Genomic DNA, 23,717 nt, shown 5'->3' with positions numbered 1-23,717 from the left:
ATAGCGCATAATGAACCCCAGGTTAGTCTGAGTCACCTCTTAGGTCTGGGTGCACCTGCGCCAACCGGTGCTGGTGGTTTGGAAAACCCTGTTGGGTTTTCAATATCTTGCTTGGTCCTGATAAAGCTGGAAACTTAACGTTCCTTAACCACAAAAAGGGAGGATCTCTGGGCATGTTCTGGTCACCAGTGTCCAGGTGGGGAGGGAAAGATGACCCCATCCAGGATGGGGCGGGACCCACTCTCGTCTGACTAGCTATCTAACACAGTCCTTAGTTCCACGGTCCATTTCTTCCCATTTCTTTGAGGCCAGTTCTCAGAATTGTGGCAGCTTATGTCATGGCTACAGTCTAGTCATCATGTAGTTAACTTCTTCCACCTGATGGGGGTTTCAGTATCTATAAGACAGCTCAAATGATATGGCTCAGAATATTATCTATAGCCCTTGAAGAGGAACTAAAGGTCCTTGACTATGCTTAATGCCTAGACTATTATTATTCAGTCTTATTGGACTATTTTCCCTTGTTTCTGCATCTTCTCACATCTCTGATTAAACTTACTCTTTGGCTAAAGTTTTTCCACAGACAAAAGGTAGGCTGAGGACATGGGGGGCAAGGACCGTAGGGTCCTGCTCCGTTTCACCCAGGCCTGAGGTCTTATTGAAGCTGCTAGAGGTCCAGCCACCCTGTGGGGAACCCCGTGCAGGCTCCTCGGATTCTTTGGCTATCTCTGAGAAATTCCTCCCTCATCCTTTTTCAATACGTGGCATCTAGGTTTTAGCCCCTTGCCCTAAGTCTAAGACTGAAAGTCTTATGGGCTCTTACCACTTCCCCTGAGTGAGATTACCTGTTTGAAAGGGGCAAATGGAAAGCAGGAAAGGAGAAAAAAGTTAATATTTTTAAACATTATTCATCCACAATCCCATTTTATAGACAAGGAAATGGGCTCATAAGGAGCAAAGTAGTTTGCTCAGTGGTGGAATGTTCTTTTTGTGGTGCCCCCCTGACTTTTTAAATGCAGCCTAGAGGACTGGAGAGCAGGAACCCATGGATCTGGCTGGAGGGAAGTGAACAGTTGATAGAAAGAGCAAATATTTAAGGGGACTGACCATGTGCCATGTAGGGTGGTAACATTGTGTACCCATTAATATTCACTTAGTCTTCCTAACAATCCTGTATGTTGATGCTGTTTGATCCCCATTTTACAGAGGAGACACTATGGCTCAGAGAGGTTGATGGCTTGCCCAAGGTCACACAGCCAGGAAGAGGTGGAGTCAGGTCTCATCTAGCTCCAAAAGCAGCAGTCTTGCCCCTCGACCCCACTGCCTTTCTCAGTGCTGAAAAAAAATAGAAAAGGGTCTTCATGGATTCAATGGGTGGAAAAATAGGGAAGGGTGAAGAAGTGGGCAGATTCAGACGGGTCCCAACACTCTGAAGTTGCCCAGGAATAACAAGGAACTGGTTAAAGCTCAGGTATTGAGAGCAGAGACTGTGCTAGTGCTGAGGGGGATTCAATAAATCAAATGAAAAAGGAGCAGGAGGAGATCTTGCCCTCAGGGAGTTAATAACTGAGTCCAGGGGTGACCTTCCAGTTAAAGGAAACTCTACTTAAAACGAAGAACCCCTGGCCAGTCACTCCTGAGTTAACCCTATGTGCTACTGAGGGCACAGTCTGAGCCCAGAGCTGGGCTGGGGGCTGCACACCCCGTCCTCCAGGTCAGAACCCAGCCTTTCCCTCAGAGGTTTACCTCTGCATGAGGCACAGTGCCTGAGGCCAGAAGGATGGCTGTGTGGGCGTGGAGAGCCCAGTGCGTGGCATCTGGGGGCTGGATTCAAATCCTGACTTGGAAGTATTCTCCATTTCTCCCGGGTTATTGCCCTGATGATCTGTCCCTACATAGAGGCAGCGTGTTCTGCTTATCAGTTTTATCGTGTGTGTGTCTTCTATCAGCCCAGGAATGTGTCATTTCTGTTTGCTGTGTAATAGTCCCCAAAAGAAAAACACATGTCCTTCCAGCCCTGGAGGGGGTGGTAGCGATTGTTAGGTTACCTCTATAAGAAAAAAACTGGGGGGACTTCCCTGGTGGTCCAGTGGTTAGGACTCCACGCTTCCACTGCAGGGGACACAGGTTCGATCCCTATCAGGGAACTAAGATCCTGCAAGCCATGTGGTGCAGCCAAAAAAAAAAGAAAGAAAGAAAAGAAAAATTGATAAAGACTTCCTCCCACCCCAAACTCTCAAGGTGTCTGGAGGGACAGGTTTGGGTCACTCCCTGCCTGTGCAATTATAGCCCACACAGGGGGACTTACTGGAGGCAGAGTATATCTCAGGGTCCAGGAAGATGTTGTGAATGAAGGGGATACAGCACTTCAGCCAGGGGAACCCACCTGGCCAGAGCAGAGGTGGAGAGCAGAGAAGTTAGTGAGAGCAGCTGCTGGAGGGTGTGTGGAGCCCTCTGACACCAGCCAGCCAGAGGAGTGGAGAGGACCAGGGGAGCAGGAGGTATGGGGGCTGGATTTTAAGAGTCGTTCACTTGCTTAAATGCTGCCCACTTAAGTGAACCAGAATGACCTCAGAGTGGCAAGCAGCTGCCACAAAGCCCATGCATTTTATTATAAGGACAGACAGGCGCTGACCCGGAATAACTGTGTGCAACATAAGGGCTCATCTGATGAGCAGCTGAACAGAACACGTTAGTAGCAGCCAGAAGTGACCACTAACTACAGAAAATGACCACTCATTCACTAGACGTCACATACATTTCTTCTCTCTGTGAGTTTTCATGGGCCTGGGCAACAATCCACTAACGAGGGAATCAGTTTCTGTGGACCCCCAACAAGGTGGCAGGTGGTAACCAGCGCTCAGTGAGTGGGAGAAAAGCTGCTGCGGGCACAGCGTGGTCACCTTCAGTCACCTTGTGGGAGGGACTGGCTGTAGGTGTCCTTTTGTCTGCCAAGGGTAGATGTGGACTGGCTACGATGGATTTCCAATGGTCTAGATTCAAAACAAGTTGATTCCAATCAAGTTAATTTGTCCAATGATGTTTAGGGTTACTTTGGTTAGTGCTGAGTAACCAATTCATTTCAACTTGTAGTAACGAAATAGACTCAGAGGCATACATAAATACCTTGTGTACTGAAATTCCTGAAGAGAACGTATCTTTCTATTATATGCCTACAACTCTCTATTTGTTTTGTTTTACTTTGAATTTTTAGGGGTGCTTTTTATTATTTTATTTTATTATTATTATTATTTAAAAATTTGTTTCTTTATTTTTGGCTGCGTTGGGTCTTCGCTGCTGTGTGCAGGCTTTGTCTAGTTGCAGTGAGCAGGGGCTACTGTTCGTTGCTGTGCGTGGGCTTCTCATTGTGATGGCATCTCTTGTTGCAGAGCATGGGCCCTAGGCGCGCCGTCTTCAGTAGCTGTGGCACGTGGGCTCGTGGGCTCTAGAGCGCAGGCTCAGTAGTTGTGGCTCACAGGGTTAGTTGCTCCATGGCATGTGGGATCTTCCCAGACCAGGGCTCGAACCCATGTCCCCTGAATTGGCAGGCGGATTCTTAACCACTGAGCCACCAGGGAAGTCCCGAGGGGTGCTTTTTAAATTTAACTTTTTTATAAATTATGTAACAGTTAAATGATAACATCGTTCCAAAGTCAAATCTACAAAAGTAGCTATATTCAAAGAAGATTAGTTTCTAGTTTTCTCCCCTCTGCCCTATTCCCTCTTTCCTCTATGAGGGACCATTTAAAAATTTTCTTATGGTTTATTCTTTCATTATCTAATGTGATTTTTTGATGTTTGAAGATTTATTGGAAATGTATAGCAGAACAGGATGCCACGTCCAGGCACTGGGAGTGTAAATAGCTGGGTATTGAGAGGCTCACAGTCTATGGAATCAATGGGACCCAAGATGCCACAGAAACAGATACCAAATGCAATGGGACACAGGGAAGGACACACCCATCTGTCCTCCGGGAAGTGACGGGCCTGGACCAGGACTAGGGTGAGGCAACTGAGGCACTCAGTGCAGGTATCAAGTTTAAGGAGGCACCAAAAAAAAAAAAAAAAGCAATAATTAAGATAATAATCTTTTCTTGCAATATTTGTAAAACTCAAAATTAATGCCAAAAATTCCATAATAAACCAACTTTCAAAAAATTCTAAAAAGACAGCATCAGACCCTGTGTCACATGTATCACCCTAGCCCCAGCCCTGCAGGGGGCATTTCAGGGGTGGGACTTTTGAAAGAGAAGGGGAGGAAGGGCATCCCCTGCAGGAGGAACAGTATATGCAGCAGCTCAGAGATCTGAGAGGACTCCAAGGTCTGGAGAGCCTTGGGTAGCTTGTCACAGACACTGACATGCTGTTGAGTTGTGGCCAGTGGCAGGAGGAAAGAAGATTGGGACACACTGAGAAGGGCCTTGAACATCTGTGAACAAAGGGGAGCCAGTGAAAGCCTTTAAAATGAGGAGGATGGTGGAGGTGCTAGAGGGGAAGGAGGAATGAAGTGCGTGTTGCAGGCCCTACATTGTGGAAGGTTCTGCTGGTTTAACGTTCTGATGCTTGAAGCAGTAATCTCCAGTGATCTAGAACATTCTCCTGACATGGAATTCTTGCTGTCCTTTCCGCATAGGAATCTGTGGGGAAGAACCACAGGAAGGGTCAACCATTGGAACTTATTTAAGAGGCTGCAAGATACACTCCTTGAGGTGTAGAGGGAGTGTGTTGTACCCTGGGAGGTCTCCAAGCAGATTCGATCTTGTGACACACACACCTCTCCTCAAATCCTTCCTCAGCTTCCCGCTGCCCCTTAGGAGACTGCCTCTTAGGCCCTCAACTAGGCTTTCCAGACAGCTGATCCCCCCACCCCCCGCTTCACTCTCACCACCCTTCATTCACATCCTCCCTACCCTCCAGCTGCACTGAACTGCTTTTTTTGTCTCAAATGGCCAAGTTTTTGCTGACTCCAGCCTTTGCCCCCGCTCTCTCCTCTGTCTGGGACTTTTTCTCCCAGCCCCATAGCTCATCACTCCTTCTTGACTCCCTTTGTCTGGGCGAGGCCCCCAGTCGGAGTCAACTCCTAGTGAACACTCAGTAAATATTTGTTGAATGAATGAACACTATGAAAAGTTGGCTTGTCTGTGGCCTTCTACCTTTACACTGCTGTGTGACTTTGAGCAAGTCACCTCCCCTCTCTGTGCTTCAGTTTCCCAGCCTTCAAAATGAAGGGTTGGACTTGAATCTCCTTAAAGTCTCATCCAGACCTAGTGACAGAGGCCATCATGATTCCACTAATCTTGTGCCTTCTCTCCTTTCCCTTTGAAGATGACACCAAGTTGAATCCCTATGCAGAAGGAGAGGGTGAGTACAGAACTGCCTGCCCCTCTTCATCACACCACTGCCTCTTGAACCCACCCCGGAAGAGGGTGCAGCCGTCACCTGGCCTCTTTGCTTTTACTCTGAGTGGGGGAGGGGGAAACGAAAGCAGCCTGCGCTTCCCAGACTTCCTGCTGGGTGGGAAGGCAGGGGCCTTCTGGGAACAGACCCCCTAGACTGAAGGAGCAAATCTACATCTAGACATTTCTCATCTCAGCCAGGAACCTCCTGTGGTTCTTCTCCCGGCCCCTGTGCCCTTGAGTATCCGCTTCCCTGATAGGAGTGAGGGGAGGAAGTGAGGGCTAAGCTAGGGCAGGCATGGCTGTGTGGGCCTGTGGCCCTGGCTTCTGTCCCCAGGGGCCTCCCAGCCAATGAGGGGTGGAGAGCAGCTTCTCTCACTCAAGTGGCATTTGATTTCCAACCTGGCTTGGCAGAGAGTACATAAACGTTGCCCACCACAATTTTTACAGGGGGCCAGAAGGTGGGGTCCCCTTTCCCCAGGACTGCCTGGGGGATAACCTCCTCTCCGGGGAGATGGGGTGACCCCACCTCCCCTGCCCTTTGCCCAGAGCCAGCTCAAGCCCTTGCTGCAACTACCACAAAGGGGAGATGGAAGAGCCTTCCAGCCCCAGGGGCTGGGAGACTGTTACCTGGGCTTCAGCAGGAGAGGAGGGGCTATTAACGCAGCACATCTTGATGGGGTCTCCCACCGGAGACGGAACCATTGCTGCTCTGTGGGCTGTGGGTGTGAGTGTACACATGTGTCTGTTGGGCTGGGGGGAAGCAGGGGGCCCTGGGCCACGTTCCCCTTACTCTGCACCATATGCTCATCAGCCCAAGCTCTGCCCCTCAGATCATAGGGTCACTGAAGGCAGAGGTCTGATGGCCAGCTCAGGAGAGGCCAGCTTGGGGCGTGTCATCGCAGCTCCCCCAGCTCTTGGCAGATAGAGGCATGAACCACACACAGGAGTGCCCCAGGATAGTTTCTCTCCTGGGTTTTTTTCTGCTGACAGAGAAAAGGGGATAGGGAACATAATGATTTTGGATGCACACAACATCTTATTAAAAATCTCTACCCCCTGTTGACTCCCATTCCACCCACCAGCGATGTAAAATGGATTAAATATTTGTGTTGCTTACATGCTCATCTGTCTTCTCTATGTCGTGATCTCCACATCCTTTTAGGGTAGGGAGAAGGAGCAAAAGCCCACCCCAGGTAATATCAGGGAACTAGGTTTCTTGGTGGCTGGCACTAACTGTGTCCTTGGACAAATCACTTCATCTCTCTGCGTTTCCATTCCTTCAGCCGTACGAGAAAGGGGTTGGACTGGATGAGCTTCCAGCTCGATAGTCTATGGAAAATACCCAGTCGTCTCCTGGGGAATGTATTTCAAATGCTTGGAATGTTCTCAAAGAGTGTCTGCTGGTTTATTAGCCCTCAGAGTGTCTAGTTCGTTTCTTTTATTGAGTTCCTCTGATGGGTCTGCCATTTTTTCTAAGAGTTGAAAGCACAGAGATGGATAAGACACCGTCCTTGCCCTACAGGAGGTCACAATCTGGTAGTGGGCAGTGACAGATAAAAATGTGGTCATTTTGCTATCATAATAGCTAACACTTAGTAAAGTTGTCCAAGATACCAGCCGTGATCCTCAGCAGTTGACATGAATTATCTCATTTTCACCCTCTCAATAACCCTACCAGGTACTTAACATTATTATCCTTGTGCTACAGAAATGATAACCGAGACACAGAGAAGTTAAATAATTTGCCCAAGGTCACACAGCTCATAAGTAGCAGAGCCTGGATTTGAATCCAGGCAGCCAGACTCCAGATCCCAGCTCTTAACCATCACATGCCCTTTGTGAATTCCTTAAAAGAACTTATATGGGATGGGTACTGGAGAGAACTTTTATGATCCTTAGTAGACATTTGGGCAACTTTTAAGTGATTTTGGAAAACCACCTGAACCGTGCTAAGAACAAAGTTAATGTCATACTCATAATCGTTCCACCGACTCCACCTTTTCATGTATTTGATAAGTAGACCTGAAGGTTCAGTCGGCTTTCATCTCTGAGACTTTGTCAGAACCCAGGACCCCATGACCCCACCTTCCTTGCTCCCCTGACCTAATGGTCTCTCCACAGGCCTTCAGAACAACCTGTCCCCCAAGACAAAGGGCCCCCCCTTGCACCTGGGCACCATCGTGGGCATCGTGCTGGCCATCCTCCTCTTGGCGGCCATCATCCTGGCCGGGATCTATATCAATGGCCACCCCACCTCCAACGCTGCGCTCTTCTTCATCGAGGTCAGTGCAGGATTGGGCCGCCTCTCTGGCGTCTGCATCTGCATCAGTTGTTTCCCCAGCCTTTCAGTACCTGCCTCTCCCCATCTCATCCCTCACCCGCCACATGCCAGCCTCCTGTTTCCACCTGAGGGACTTCATCCACTCCATCCAGGCACATGTTGCACTGGCGGGCATCCTCTGAGTCCCTAACCCCCCAGGGCTTGACCCCTCAGGACTCCTCCGGCCCTCTTGTCCTGTTGAACAGCCTCTGTTTTTGCGCTCCCATTTGTGAAATCGGAACAGTCCCCAGAGGAAAGAAAGAGGCCAAAAATGCCTCACATGCCCCTTGAGTGTTGTGCAACCATCCCTAATGATTTATGGTCTCTCACACCCAAATTCCAGGCCTGGTGCTTATTCAAAGCCATAATGGAACTGAGGTCTCTGCCTCTTGGCCTGCTGTGTGGGATTTTCGATTAGATTTGACAGGCCATAGTAATCATAAGAGTTGCTCTGTCTGGGAGCTTTTGTTGAGGATGCTGCAGTTTGGAACATCTCAGGATTCAGAAGAGCCAGCCTGAGGTGCAGCATGGGAAGTAAGGCCTGGGCCCCTTCACTCTGGGCCACAGAGCTCAGCAGCCTCTGCCCCAGACCCCCACTCTCGGCATCTGACCAGCTCTCTGAATCCTACAGTGATGGGGCCTCTGGGACTGCAATCCTCCACATGGGTCACAAGCCCCCGACCTCATCACCCAGAGGCCTGGGTCGTTCCCTCCTCTCTGTTTAGATGCCCCCTGTTTCTTATGAATTCTAACCAGTTATTCTTAGGTTAAGATTAAGACCTACTGAGGCTAAGGCCACCCTTGTTTCACCCGGGGAACCTGCAGATCCCCAGCCACAGGGTTGCTGACCAGAGGTCGGATGCAGGCCTGGGAATCTGCATTTTCTTCAGCTCCCCAGCTCTGATGCAGGACCTGTACTGTCTGGAGGGTTATCTTAGCGTTTCCAGAGCCTCCCAGATCGTTCCATCCCTTACCCGCTCCCTCACTTTCCACAGTCTCAGGACTCTACTCAGTGTGCTGCTGAGCTTTTCACCTTGCGTCCTGCAGTCCACGCGGCGAGGAATAAAATGACCTCCTCCTTCCCAACTCCTGGGGCTCCCAGCAGGTTTCCCAGGGGGCGAAGGATCACAGCCGGGAGCCTTCTGGGGGAGAGGGCCCTAAACTTCACCCTCCCCCAACACCTTTGGAAAGTGCTCAGAGCCGTCCGCCGGGGGGAGGGGGAGAGGGTGGGGAGGGTCCCGGGGGGGTGGGATTGCACCCGCTGACTCCGCGTCTGTGTCCCCGCAGCGGAGACCTCGCCACTGGCCGGCCATGAAGTTCCGCAACCACCTCAACCACTCCACCTACACAGAAGTTGAGCCCTCAGGCCACGAGAAGGAGGGCTTCGTGGAGGCCGAGCAGTGCTGAGAGCGCCAGGTCTCCCTTGGAAGGAAGACCCGGGGACCTCGGAAAACATGAGTCAAAGCAAAGCAGAGAAGTGACTTTCCTTGGCCTCCTCTGAACACACCCTTGCTGGGAAGATGAGCCCATGGTCTGTGGTGCCAGAGCTATAGTTTGGCCATCACATCCCAAATATTGAAGCAGGAGGCAGAGAAGCAACCACGTTGAATTTTTAAGGAGCAATAACCTAATTTCATCCTGTTTTGACGCCAGGGGTCTCCCCTTCTGAGTCTCTCAATGGTCTACTCTGTAGCTGCCTCAGAGGTCCCCTCCCACCTGGAGACGGCCAGATGCCCTGCTCCGGTCACCTAGCGCCCCTGCATATGACACAAGAGAACCCAGCTCTAGATTGGGGCTGCTGTATTCCAGGGTCCATAGACTCAAGAGCTGGTCCTCAAGGCTATGGATTCAGCATATTTTGCCCCAGCTTCTGTGCTCTGGAAGTCTGAAGAAGGAGTTCTGTCCATCTGTTAAAACACAGCTTTGGCTGCTCCCAGCCCTTTTGGCAAGCCACTGACTGGCATGCTGGCATCAGAAGAAAGCCAAATGAGAGAAGAAAGAACTTGTGGGAAGATTGTATTTTTAGGCTTCACTACCCAAGCTTGACCTTTCTGCTGAGAACCAGTACTTCTGCAACAAACATGTGTGTTGCCCGTGTTGCGGGCTTTATCCAACTGCGGCCCAGCCTGGGCCTGGCGAGCTGTGCTGTGCATGGCCACGTCTACCCTGCGGGCTCTTCATTCCAATGGCACGTTTGGTGTCCACTGTATTCACTGGCCTGGTCTGCTGTCAGTGCCAGTAAGTACCTCCAAAGGCAGGGCCTGCCTGATTAATATTCTTCCTCCTCTGAGCTGGAATTTTATAGCCATTAAAGAGAAACAAGGTGGAGAGAGGGCTTCTTGAAACATACCCAGCAGGGAACTTCGGTTGGATTCTGTTGAAAAGCAAAGCCTCCAGAAGGATTGGGATAGAGGAAGCTGGTGTGGGAGAGAGGGACTTTATGCGTAAGACCTTGACCTGGAAAGTTGCTTGCATCTCCCCAGCTCTGCCGGAAGTTCTTGGGGCAGAGAGTTTAGGCTTCTGAACTTAACCTGGTTTTAAGGGAGTTCTGTCCCAGGGATGAGTTGGGGTTGCTTCTGAAGAGCGTTTCAAGTGAAAACCTATAGTTCACCCTCATTCAAAGTGAAAAACATCATCAGCAAATAAATATTAAATCACAGTCTCCACTTAGTCACATCCTTTTATGCATGTCACCGGGATGCTGCCGAAGAAAGAAGTTAGTTTAAACACAAGGCCTCCTGAGGTGGGGGTAGGGAGTCTGCAAATAACCAGACACATCCAAACACTGGGCTGAAGGTTTTCCAGATGTTTCATGGTTTATCCTTGGTGAGGATGGTAACAATCAAAGTGGGAAACATGCTGGACCTCGGCTATCTATATGTATTCTTCATAAACCAGGCAAGGAATAGCTATGGTTTTGAGAAATCGTATCAGAATTTGAGGAAGTAAAAAGATAATGCAGCAAAGAGAATAGGGTTCTTTTCAAGCTTCTGAAGGACAGAAAGGTCTGAAACAGAACTCTCTTAATGGGAAAATTACAGCCAGGCACTGAAATACTCTGGGCTCCCAGCACTGCTGGCTGGCAGGAGGGTGATTTTTGCCCTTGCCTGACCAGCAGAGCATCTATGACCTCTGTGTGTCTAAAATGGCCAGTGGGGCAGTCCCCATTGTGGCCAAATGCAGTGCACAGCACCATGGATCCCACTCCCAAACTCCAGCACACTTCTTCCCAATGGGAGCTCTTCCGATTGTTCTGACTCCTGGAGGGGAAGCACACAAGAGTGAAGAAACGGGCGGTGATGTCCTGAGGTCTCTGCCGGTAACACTGCAGGTAGAGAGAGAAAGCATGAGCTAGCTCGGGCCAGTCAGAGCAAGCCTAGCTGGCGCCTGGGATGACAGTGGTGAGGCAGTGGAGCAGTTTGGCAGCAGGTAGCCTGGTTTGTTAACAGCAAAAAAGAACTAAAGATGTGTCCCTCAGAGAGGTCCCTGGACGTTAAGAGTCCCTCAAGCCAAAACGAAGTGCTCCCAAGAAACAGCCAGCAACTCGCAGAGTTAACCCTGGTTCCCAGATATCCTTAGGATCTCTCACAAGATCAAGCATCTCTTAGACCCAGGAGTTTTACTCCAAGGTTTAGAGCGGGTTCTTTGGGTAACTATAGAGAGTGACTCACCTGCACGGTGAGTGACCAGAAGGAGACAGGGGTTTCATGGTCAACCAGCAAAGTGGTACTTCTGTGCTGTGCCGTGCACAATCAACCGCAGAGAGCTTGCAAACTTCCGGTCCCCTCCACCCCACAGGCAGATACAATTACCAAGGAGAGCAGGTGGTCAGCAGGTCCTTCCTTCCCTACCTGGTGCCTTTGGGCATCCTCACAGTGATCCCACTGGAGGAGGTGGATGGGTCCATGAAAGCTCGTCACTGTGACAGGAAGCTTCAACCCCTTGAAACAGCTGTCTGTGTTGTACCCAGAAATCAGAAGCTCTCAGGGAGGCTCTGTTTTACACCAGAACTCTTAAGAGAGCCAACAAGAAAATGAGAAGAAGACGAAGAATGCAGAGGCCAAGTGTGAGAGGAGACCCCTGGATCAGGCTGTGAGCACAGCTTAGTTTCCCTTTAATCAGCTGCCCCTAGATTTGTGGATTTGTCCAGTCAGGTCCCTGGGGTTTCTGATTCTAGAACATGAGTGCATATAAGCCCAGTCACCAACCCCAGTACCCAGAAGTGCCCCAGGAAGAGCAGATGGGGTTTTCAAGCTTGACTAACTGGCCATCTCCCTTCCGCCATAATCGGGTATCAGCACCCACTCACCCCAGCTGGCCCCTGACTCTGGAAACTGCCTCTTCAGGTCTTCAGGTCTCAGCCTGGAGCCTGAGGTTGAAAATGTCCTTTTGTCACTGTTAGAGGTTCTCGATGGGCCTATGGAAACAATCTTTAAAATCTGTGTGTTTTGCCAGGGCTTGCCTGTGTCGTGTATTCTTGTATGTATATATTTAGGTATCTATCTATATTTATAGATAGATAGATAGATTATTGCTAAAAACATTGGATGAGGCTTGTAGCTGTGCTCAGCCTGTAGCTTGTTGTGTTATATTAAGACAGTGGCAAAAGCTGCCAGCCAACTACACTGTGTGAAAAGAAGAGTGTTCACCACCAGAGCTGATCACTTATTTCGTTGTGGGCAGAGCTAAGACTCTCTTCTCTGGGTACAGGAACAGATAAGAGATTTGCATGAAACACTGATCAGGGGCCACACCCAGACTCCCTACGCCAGGTGGAGTCACAAATAAAATCAGCCTCTCTCTCTCACCATCTCCACCCTACCCCACCCCCAAAGAAAAGCCACCTGAACTTACAGCACAATTCGAAGGATCTGGGATCTGAGGGCACACTAGCTGTTCTAAATGCAATGTGTTCACATACTGAGCGTGAAAATTCCTTGCACGGATTTCAGTGTTAATAGAAGGCAACGTTCATTTACGACTTCTGCCGTGTGCAAAATTAAATGCAAAGGATTTTGAGTGACATTCTGCAAATCCTTGCACAGACTTTAGTCCTGATGACTGCCAGCTTCTCTAAGAACCTGAGCTAAGGAGCAGAGGAACAGCCTCCAGCAATCTGCCCACCAGGGGTACTCTTCCCAAACTCCTGTCCCACCTCAAGAGAAACAGCCTGGAAAGAGACTCCAGCTATTTATTCGTGGTTTGTAAGTCCCCGGAAGTAAACCTCATGGGTTTCTAATCTGCTATCTAGAGATACAGAATAAATGTGCTAAGTTGACACTGCCACATTTCTGGAGGCTTTGCATTTGAACCACTTTAGTAGCCTCGTCGTTTTTATTACTTTGCATGTTTTGCTCACAAAACATGGTTAAGCAAACCAAAACAAAAAGAGGAAAAATTTGAACTTCTTATAGCCAAAATCAGCTATGCCAAATTTCAGGCTCCAAAAAAGCCAATTTATAAATAAACATGCTGTGTTTGCCAAATAAAGAGGAATGTGTTGGAGAAGGCCATGTGGATTGGTGAGAAAGCCCCCCAGCTGCTCCGCAGGGCGTCAGGAGGCGGAGCTGCAGCCCCAGCCCTGCCCCTGAGGAGTTGTGTGTTGTCAGCCAAGTCACCCAACTTCTCTGGGCCTCTGCGAAATCAGAGTGTGGAAGGACTAATTGATCTAAGGAGGGGATGTTTTCCTCTCCTTAGCAAATACGCTCATCTGTTTCTGTTTTGTTTTGTTTTTTTCCGGTTCACAAGCAGCTCAGATGGAAGCATCCCTTTTGCTTCCATTATCTTGGTGAAGTGACCAACTTTGTTTGCCCGGGACTTCCCTGGCTCTAACACTGAGAGCACTGTGTCCCAGGAAACCCCCCAGTCGAGAGCCCACTGGGACAATTGGTTAGTTTATCCTTGGAGTCTATCCCGACCCCATTGGCTGAAGAGATGTTAACAAGCTCTAGTACTTGTAGAGCATCAGAGTCTTGGACTTACCTATTCAAAGTGTGGTCCACACAGGCATCCCCTGGGGGTCAGCTGGAAATGCAGAACTCAGGCCCACCCACCCCAGACCTACTGAGTCAGAATCTGCATTTGAGCAGCTCCCCAGGTGACTGAGGTGAAATGCATGAACGTTTGAGAAGCATTTCTAGGAAACAATTTTACTGACATGATCACAGCCTGTCGGGGGGGGGGGGCATTATTCCCCCATTTCTCAGATGAGGAAACTGAGGCTCAGACAGGTGGTTTACTTGTTTATTTATTCATTTGATCAATACTCATTAAGCACCTACTGTGTGCCAGGCATCATTAAGTGACTTGCCCAAGGTCACACAGCTAGTGAGTAGCTGAGACAGTCCCCAAACCCAGGACTTTGGATTCCCATCCGGGGTTGTTCCCCGGGTACCGCGGGGTGATGCCAGAACCACGTGGCCACAGTGTAACAGGGAAGCTGATTGTAGATTAAACAGAGCCCTTCCAGGCCAGTAGAGAGTCTCAAGAAGATGTAGAACAACGACGTCAGATACATACTCTAGGGACCTTCTTGGCGGCCAAGTGGTTAAGACTTGGCGCTTCCAAAGCAGTGGACACAGGTTCGATCCCTGGTTGGGGAACTAAGATCCTGCGTGCCATGCGGCACAGTACGTACTTTTGGGTCCTGAAACTGTGAGCTTATCATCTATTTATTTACACAGCCCAAGAGCTTAAAAATATCCTCATTTTTACTGCTTCCTTCTCACCCGGATCCCCCACTCCAGTGACCCTCCGACGTGAAAATTTGGAAACACTCTCCGTAAGGCTTTACAGAACACCAAGGCACGCCTCAGAGCTTATTTTCTTGAATGGACGACAGTTGATTACTTCATTTTTCCCGTGGGGCTGGAGAGAAGGGAGATGGGGAGGGGAGGGAGAATCCTTACTTGAACTGCTAACACCAAAGAGAAATTTTTCGGGGGACGATTTTTCTGATGTTCATAAAACATTTTTACATTTGGTCCCTAGAGATAGCTAAATCATACCCACAGTTTTCCACAAAGCTAAAAGCATGAAAAAAGAAACATCTAAATATAAGCCAATAAAATCTCATCATACACTCCCAGGCTTGGGTGAGAACCTTCCCTTCCAGCTTCAGTGTTTCCTCTTCAAATTTTTCTATTCAGGAACTGACTGTCACCACCAGGGGATCAGATGGAGTAGCCAAAATGTATGTCGCATTGTGTCTAGCTGAGAAAGTCTGAAAAGCCTCAAAAAATAACAGATCCCATCTCTCCTCCACTGATCCGCCTTACACTCCCCTCAGTTTAGACCCCGTTTTTTTTTTTTAATTAATTTATTTATTTTTGGCTGTGTTGGGTCTTCGTTTCTGTGCGAGGGCTTTCTCCAGTTGCGGAGAGCGGGGGCCACTCTTCATCGCGGTGCGCGGGCCTCTCATTGTCGCGGAGCACAGGCTCCAGACGCGCAGGCTCAGTAGTTGTGGCTCATGGGCTTTGTTGCTCCGCGGCATGTGGGATCCTCCCGGACCAGGGCTCGAACCCGTGTCCCCTGCATTGGCAGGCGGATTCCCAACCACTGTGCCACCAGGGAAGCCCCCTAGACCCCGTTTTGAATACACAGTTTTGCTGCTCTCAACAAACTTGGACGCAGTGGGTCCAGTGCCTAATGGTGATCGTTTTGCCTTTACTCCCCTCTCCCAAGGAACAGTAAGTAATTCCAAGAGCCCCCCTCAAGGTCAAAAGGGCAGCCTGCTCCAGGGCCCACAGTCTCCAGTGGCCAGAGCTGCAGACACCCCTCTCTGTTCCTTGGGTTTTGTTGGGTTGCACCCCACAGGCCTACAAGGCCTGTGCTTGCCCAGATTCAAGACCAAAGAAAGAGCCCAGAGTCAGCAACAGAGATATCAATAGTTTAATGGATGGGGGAGCTTACACGTCTGAAGCAGAGTCCTGGAGCGACACCCCACCATGTGCGGCAGACGACGGGCAGGCCATGGTGGCAGTGTTTGCTCCCAGGGGGAAGGGGAGATTGCCAGTTACAGGGAAATTGACATCAGGTGGGCTCATTAGTCACCAGGGAAACCAGTAGAAGGGCACGCCCCTCACTACCCCTTTGACTAGAAAAATCACTAGCTGGGGCCTGGGCCAAGGACCTAGGAAGGTCAGTCATGCGTGTAAGATAATAGGCGAAGCATAGGCACTGGTCAGGCTGGGGATGTACAGAGAGCAAGAGAACAGCCATCTTAAGTGGCCCGACCATACAGGACCCTTCTCCCCCAAGGCCTCTGTGCTCACAACTCTGGGCATTAGCAATGCTTACTTACAAAGGCCCTGATCTACTTATTTTTGTCCTCTGACATGATGATGATGGGGGGGATGGCAGCTCACATTTGCTAAGCGCTGACTGTGTTCCAGGCACTGTTTTATGAGAGTTATTTGTATTATCACCTATGGGGCAGATGCTACTGTTATCTCTACTTTACAGAGGAGGCCACCGAGGCTCAGAGCGAGGGGGAATCTGCTCAAGGTCACCAGCAAGGTCACTCAGGCAAGGTAACTAGAACTCGGCAAAGGTAACTAGAAGTCAGATGGACTTTGGCCCTCAGCTTTGGTTCCTGAGGCCAAAGCGTGCCCACTCTCCTACCCTCAACACCTTGACCCGTCTTCTGTCAAAGGCACTATGGACCCTGTCCTCCATGGAAGACTCACTTCCCAGCCAGGAAGTGAAATTGGGTGGGAAGAGGCACCACTGACCTAGTTTCAAGCGGAAGTTTTAAACCTCTGAGGCCCCACAGATGGGGTGACCTCCAGTTCACTAGGCTTTAGCCCTGTAGGAATGAACCTTCTTGGGGGTGCTCCTCCCATCCTTTGGGCCACACATCTTAGAGACTCTTACCGGATGTTTTCTCATCTGTAAGAGCCCAGTTTATGAGAATGGCTCTCTTGGGACTTCCCTGGTGGTCAGTGGGTAAGACTCCGCGCTCCCGATGCAGAGGGTCCGAGTTTGATCCCTGGTCGGGAAACTAGATCCCGCACGCATGCTGCAACTAAGAGTCCACATGCTGCGACTAAGAAGCCCGCATGTCACAACTGAAAAAACAAAGATCCCGCATGCCGCAATGAAGATCCAGCGTGCCGCAACTAAGACCCGGCACAGCCAAAATAAATTAATTAATTAATTAATTTTAAAAAAAAGAATCGGTCTCTTGTCCAGTCCCCCAATCCCTTAGTTTTACAGATGGAAAACTGAAGCCCCAGGAAAGCCAAGAACCACGCCCAAGACCACACAGGAAGTGAGAGGGCCGCCCCTGCTGGTTCTCCAGCATGTGTGGTGGGTAAGTGCATGGGCTCTGATGCCACCAGGCCTGAATTGAATCCTAGTGATACCACATACCACCTCTGTGACCTTACAAAATTACTCAGTGTCCCTATGTACTTTCCACTTCAGTTAAATGGAAGTGATGAAAGGAATAGCACCTGCCTCCTCAAGCTTCATGAGGATTAAATACTCCAGTGTTTAGCCAAGCATAGCACTAAGTGCTCCAGAAGTCTTGGCTTCTTTTTTACTTGTTAGTTACTGAATGCAACGCCACCTATTATCCAGGGCAGTGAATGGCTTTTCTGGTGCTTCCTGCTGTCTTTACGTTTGAGCATCACATCTACCAGAAGGAGCCACTCTGCTGAGTGACCTGCTCAGAGAGCATCCCTCTCAGAATGCCTGCCACTTTCCCCGGGATGGGGACAGACACCGACAGACATCCCTGCTACGGGGTGGTTCTCGGTACTCTGAAGGAAACAGAAAGGCACTGAAACTCTTCATTCTTAGCTTTCTTTTTCTTTCTTTTTTTTTTTTTTAACATCTTTATTGGAGTAAAATTGCTTTACAATGTGTTGTTAGTTTCTGTTGTATAACAAAGTGAATCAGCTATACGTATACCTGTATCCCCATATCCCCTCCCTCTTGCGTCTCCCTCCCACCCTCCCTATCCCACCCCTCTAGGTGGTCACAAAGCACTGAGCTGATCTCCCTGTGCTATGCAGCTGCTTCCCACTAGCTATTTTACACTTGGCAGTGTATATATGTCAGTGCTACTCTCTCACTTCGTTCCAGCTTACCCTTCCCCTTCCCCGACTCCTCAAGTCCATTCTCTACATCTGCGTCTTTATTCCTGTCCTGCCCCTAGGTTCATCAGGACCATTTTTTTTTTAAGATTCCATATATATGTGTTAGCATATGGTATTTGTTTTTCTCTTTCTGACTTACTTCACTCTGTTTGACAGACTCTAGGTCCATCCACCTCACTACAAATAACTCAATTTCGTTTCTTTTTATGGCTGAGTAATATTCCATTGTATATATGTGCCACATCTTCTTTATCCATTCATCTGTCGATGGACACTTAGGTTGCTTCCATATCCTGGCTATTGTAAATAGTGCTGCTATGAACATTGTGGTATATGTTGCTTTTTGAATTATGGTTTTCTCAGGATATATGCCCAGGAGTGGCACTGCTGGGTCATATGGTAGTTCTATTTTTAGTTTCTTAAGGAACCTCCATACTGTTCTCCACAGTGCCTGTATCAATTTACATTCCCACCAACAGTGCAAGAGGGTTCCCTTTTCTCCACACCCTCTCCAGCAATTATTTTTTGTAGATTTTTTGATGATGGACATTCTGACCAGTGTGAGGTGATACCTCATTGTGGTTTTGACTTGCATTTCTCTAATAATTAGTGATGTTGAGCATCCTTTCATGTGTTTGTTGGCAATCTGTATATCTTCTTTGGAGAAATGTCTATTTAGGTCTTCCGCCCATTTTTGGATTGGGTTGTTTGTTTTTTTGATATTGAGCTGCATGAGCTGCTTGTATATTTTGGAGATTAATCCTTTGTCAGTTGCTTCGTTTGCAAATATTTTCTCCCATTCTGAAGGCTGCCTTTTCGTCTTGTTTATGGTTTCCTTTGCTGTGCAAAAGCTTTTAAGTTTCATTAGGTCCTATTTGTTTATTTTTGTTTTTGTTTCCATTTCTCTAGGAGGTGGGTCAAAAAGGATCTTGCTGTGATTTATGTCATAAAGTGTTCTGCCTATGTTTTCCTCTAAGAGTTTTATAGTGTCTTGCCTTACACTTAGGTCTTTAATCCATTTTGAGTTTATTTTTGTGTGTGGTTTTATGAAGTGTTCTAATTTCATTCTTTTACATGTAGCTGTCCAGTTTTCCCAGCACCACTTATTGAAGAGGCTGTCTTTTCTCCATTGTATATTCTTGCCTCCTTTATCAAAGATAAGGTGACCATATGTGCGTGGGTTTATCTCTGGGCTTTCTATCCTGTTCCATTGAGCTATATTTCTGTTTTTGTGCCAGTACCATACTGTCTTGATTACTGTAGCATTGTAGTATAGTCTGAAGTCAGGGAGCCTGATTCCTCCAGCTGCATTTTTCTTTCTCAAGATTGCTTTGGCTATTGGGGGTCTTTTGTGTTTCCATACAAATTGTGAAATTTTTTGTTCTAGTTCTGTGAAAAATGCCGTTGGTAGTTTGATAAGGATTGCATTGCATTCTTAGCTTTCTATAACTATCTTCAAAACACGAGCTCATTTTTATGTCCTTTAAGGGAAAAAAAGAAATATGAGAAAGGGATATTGCAGAAATCAAACCCTGGAAACTTCCCTCAGCGATTAATTCTGAAGGAAGGTCTCAGTACTCAAGGCTGACTTTTTAAGTAGACTAGATGAGGCACTGGGCTGACTTTTCCATTTCCTTTTTTTTTTTTAATTTTTCTATTTCCTTTTAAACGTAAATTAGATTAATTGTTGCAATTCCTTTTTAAAAACAGATTAATAGAGCACCTACAATGAGTACTAACAGGTACTTTGCATATTTGTAGAAAAGATACATGTAGAACAAGATGCATGGCTCTTATCTGGAAACTCTTCTTTTCCTCACCTGAGAAATCCCTCTCAGGGATATTTTGATGGAAAGGAAAAAGATGAAAAGCCTTTCACATTATTTCAAAGCCTTGTCACACGAGGCCAAGACAAGCCCAGATGTGGCTCTCCTGCAGGCTTGTGCGTGCGGATGGGCTAACAGGCTTGAGGAAGGGCGGGATGAATCCCCATGCCTGGCTGAAGAGGGAGCCTTTAATCTCTAGGCCCACGAAACAACCAGAAAACCCAAATTTCTCATTTCTCCTCTTGCTTGCTTCCTCTCCTTCACGAGGGGAGACTGTTAAGTCCCCAGCAACCCCAGAAGCAGGACAACGAGTCACCGGACACGGAAGCATTTCCCACTCACACAGGCCCCAGGGCTGGGTCTGCCAGTTTCTGGTTATTTGGGGGAAAAAGGCACAAATTAACTCTCAGTCCTCAGCACCCAAATATATGACTCATAGGCAGCCTGCTGCATAAAGAAAGGACACAAAATGAAGAAATGCAGAGCAAAGTGTCAGAGACGTTTCTGGAACAAACTCCTTCCTGCCCAGGTCTTCCTAATCCAGATTTTCAATTTCTGGGGAAAATCGCTTTCTGCAGTGGAAATCCCCTAGCAGAGTGGGAGGCATGGAAGGGTTCATGGCCCCGGGCGGGTCAGCATCAAGTACCAAAGGGCTACAAAGGAATATCCCCTTTTCTGTGTTTATGAAGATTTACTGAAAAGTCCCTTGAGGGAGTCATTCTGCTTCTCAGAGCTCAGAGAAGCAGAAAAGCTCCCATGGGCCTTCTATAAGTTTTCTCCTAGTTCTTCTACTTGGAGGTGATGGTTGAAAATATATCCACCACAGTGATTTCTGTTAGTTCCATGAGTTCCTTCTTTTCAGGCTGTAGATTTGACAACCAGCAATTACAAGAACCTAAATGAGTACAGCTCTCACAGCACTTGTATTTCCCTATGCTCTAATAAAACAAAGCTCCTCACCAGTTTGACATACAAGGGGCTCCCTCTCCCGCCTCCACTGTCGCTCGTAATGAAAGGATCACTCCTTTAGGGCTTTACAGCTTTCAGAACACTTTCACCTGTTCAAGTCTTATGCCACGGGGGCGTCGGGACCTCCTGATGCTATTCCTCCCCCCAGCCCAATGCCAAACAAGATGCCGAGTTCAGTACTAGAATAACCATACTTTATATTGATAGATCTTCTTAGTTTTCAAAACACTTTCTCAATATGGTATCTCATCTGAGCATACTAGTTCTCCTTTGAGATTAACAGGATGGAAACCTACATCTCATACTAAGGGTAAAGGAAACTGAAGCTCAGAGCACTGAATGATTCTCCCAGGCCCCACTGCCTCTGACCAAGAGATCACATCAGAACTTCAACTCCACCCACCACTAATAATATACCAGTGACAGCTAAAGTTTAGGGAGCATCTTTTGTAGTCCAAGCAGGACTAAGCATCTCATAGGCATTTCAGCCAGAAAGTGGAAAGGAAGGCAGTGACCTTCACTCACTGCTGGATTCCCAAGGACATCAATCAAAATGCACTTTTTAGGCACCAACCTGGGCCCAGCAAAGCAGGAGCTTTAGAAATACAGGATATAGGGAATTCCCTGGAGGTCCAGTTGTTAGGACTCAGTGCTCTCACTGCCAGGGGCTGGGGCTCAATACCTAGTCAGGGAGCTAAGATCCCACAAGCTGTGTGTTGCAGCCAAAAAAAAAAAAAAACAGAACATAGAAGATAGTCGCCTTTATGGTACTCATGGTAGAGTCAGTGAGACAAGATAAGATCCTTCGAGACAGAAAACAATACAATCTAATCCGTATTTATGGCCTAAATTGGTAAGCCGACTAAACTCCCAAAGTTACAGTAGCTCAAAGGAGAACTAAGATGGACGATTTAGAGCTGCACTATTCAGTCTGGTAGCCACTAGCTACATGCTACTATTGAGCACTTAAAATGTAGCTGGTCCAAACTGAGATGTACTATAAATTCAATCTGCACTCTGGATTTTAAAAATTTAGTACCAAAAAAATTATTGTAAACATATCGCAGTAATAATTTTAGGATTACACATTAACATTATAATGTTTTGTGTATGTTGGGTTAAATAAATTAGTAAAATTAATTTCACTTTCTTAATGTGACTACTAGAAAATTTTAAATTACATATGAGACATGCATTATATTCTCTTTTTTTAATTCAAGTATAGTTGATTTACAACATTCTGTTAGTTTCTGGTGTACAGCAAAGTGATTCAGTTATACATTATATGTACATATTCTTTTCCATTATAGGTTATTACAAGATATTGAATATAATGCTGTACAGTAGGGCCCTGTTTATCTATTTTATATATAGTAGTTTGTATCTGCTAATCCCAAACTCCAAATTTATCCCTCCCATAAGTTTGCTTTCTAGTCCGTGAGTCTGTTTCTGTTCTGTAACATTGTGTCATATTTTAGATTCCATATATAAGAGATATCGTATGATATTTGTCTGTCTCTCTGACTTACTTCACTTAGTATGATCATCTCTAGGTCTATCCATGTTGCTGCAAACGGCATTATTTTATTCTTTTTATGGCTGAGTGGTATTCCATTGTGTGTGTATATATACACACACACACACACACACACACACACACACACACACACAATGGAATATATATATATATACCACATCTTTATCCATTCATCTAAATGTCGATGGACATTTAGGTTCCATGTCTTGGCTATTGTAAACAGTGGTGCTATGAACATTGAGGTGCCTGTATCTTTTTTTAAATTAATTTATTTATCTTTTATTTATTTATTTTTGGCTGCGTTGGGTCTTCGTTGCTGTGCGTGGGCTTTCTCTAGTTGTGGCGAGCAGGGGCTACTCTTCGTTGTGGTGCGTGTGCTTCTCATTGAGGTGGCTTCTCTTGTTGTGGAGCACGGGCTCTAGGCACTTGGGCTTCAGTAGTTGTGGCACATGGGCTCAGTAGTTGTGGCTCACAGGCTCTAGCGCAGGCTCAATAGTTGTGGCGCACGGGCTTAGTTGCTCCGCAGCATGTGGGATCTTCCCAGACCAGGGATCGAACCCGTGTCCCCTACATTGGCAGGTGGATTCTTAACCACTGCGCCACCACGGAAGTCCCACCTGTATCTTTTTGAATTAGAGTTTTCTCTGGATATATGCCCAGGTCTCATTTGTTTATTTTTGCTTTTATTTCTATTGCCTTGGGAGACTGACCTAAGAAAACATTGCTACAATTTATGTCAGAGAGTGTTTTGCCTATGTTCTCTTCCAGGAGTTTTATGGTGTTCTGTCTATATTTAAGTCTTTAAGCCATTTTGAGTTTATTTTTGTGTATGGTGTGAGGGAGTGTTTTAACTTCATTGGTTTACATGAGGCTGTCCAGATTTCCCAACATCACTTGCCGAAGAGACTGTCTTTTCTCCATTGTATTGAATATATTCTTGCCTCCTTTGTTGAAAGTTAATTGACTGTAAGTGTGTGGGTTTACTTCCAAGCTCTCTCTTCTGATCCATATGTCTGTTTTTATGCCAATACCACACTGATTTGATTACTGTAGCTTTGTAGTATTGTCTGAAGTCTGGGAGTGTTATGCCTCCAGCTTTGGTTTTTTTCCCTCAGGATTGCTTTGGCAATTCTAGGTCTTTTTTGGTTCCATATACATTTTAGGATTATTTGTTCTAGTTCTGTTGAAAATGTCATGGGTAATTTGATAGGGATCACATTAAATCTGTAGATTGCTTTGGGTAGTATGGCCATTTTAACGATATTAATTCTTCCAATCCAAGAGCATGGTATATCTTTCCATTTCTTTAAATCAGCTTCAATTTCCTTTATCAATGTTTTATAGTTCTCAGCATATAAGTCTTTCACCTCCTTGGTCAGGCTTATTCCTAAGTATTTTATTCTTTTTGATGCGATTTAAAAAAGGATTGTTTTTATACTTTCCATTTCTGATATTTCATTGTTAGTGTAAAGAAATGCAACAGATTTCTGTATGCTAATCTTCTACTCTGCTACCTTACTGAATTCGTTTATCAGTTCTACTAGCTTTTGTGTGGAGCTTCAC

The 23,717-nt window shown here is 47.1% G+C and overlaps 2 protein-coding genes across 5 annotated transcripts in view; one reads left to right on the top strand and one right to left on the bottom strand.

Moving 5' to 3' along the window:
• The window catches only part of PLXDC1 (plexin domain containing 1), a 61,225-nt gene extending 50,836 nt beyond the window's left edge, over window positions 1-10,389 (top strand). For 2 of the 3 annotated variants that reach the window (XM_068531029.1, XM_068531028.1), the window contains exons 12-14: window positions 5,326-5,361; window positions 7,521-7,681; window positions 9,007-10,389. In XM_068531029.1, coding sequence (XP_068387130.1) covers window positions 5,326-5,361; window positions 7,521-7,681; window positions 9,007-9,126 — 317 coding nt within the window. In that variant the 3' untranslated portion in view covers window positions 9,127-10,389. The remainder of the gene's footprint in view (window positions 1-5,325; window positions 5,362-7,520; window positions 7,682-9,006) is intronic. The other variant, XM_068531030.1, reaches the window with a different exon arrangement.
• Window positions 1-23,717, bottom strand: part of LOC137755070 (large ribosomal subunit protein eL19) — a 406,958-nt gene that overhangs the window by 91,334 nt on the left and 291,907 nt on the right. The window lies entirely within an intron of this gene.

This window comes from Eschrichtius robustus, chromosome 20 (genome assembly GCF_028021215.1).
Source record: "Eschrichtius robustus isolate mEscRob2 chromosome 20, mEscRob2.pri, whole genome shotgun sequence".
Classification (NCBI taxonomy): Eukaryota; Metazoa; Chordata; class Mammalia; order Artiodactyla; family Eschrichtiidae; genus Eschrichtius; species Eschrichtius robustus.
Note: the sequence above shows the minus strand (reverse complement) of the source record. Positions and strands in the feature narration are given on the sequence as shown.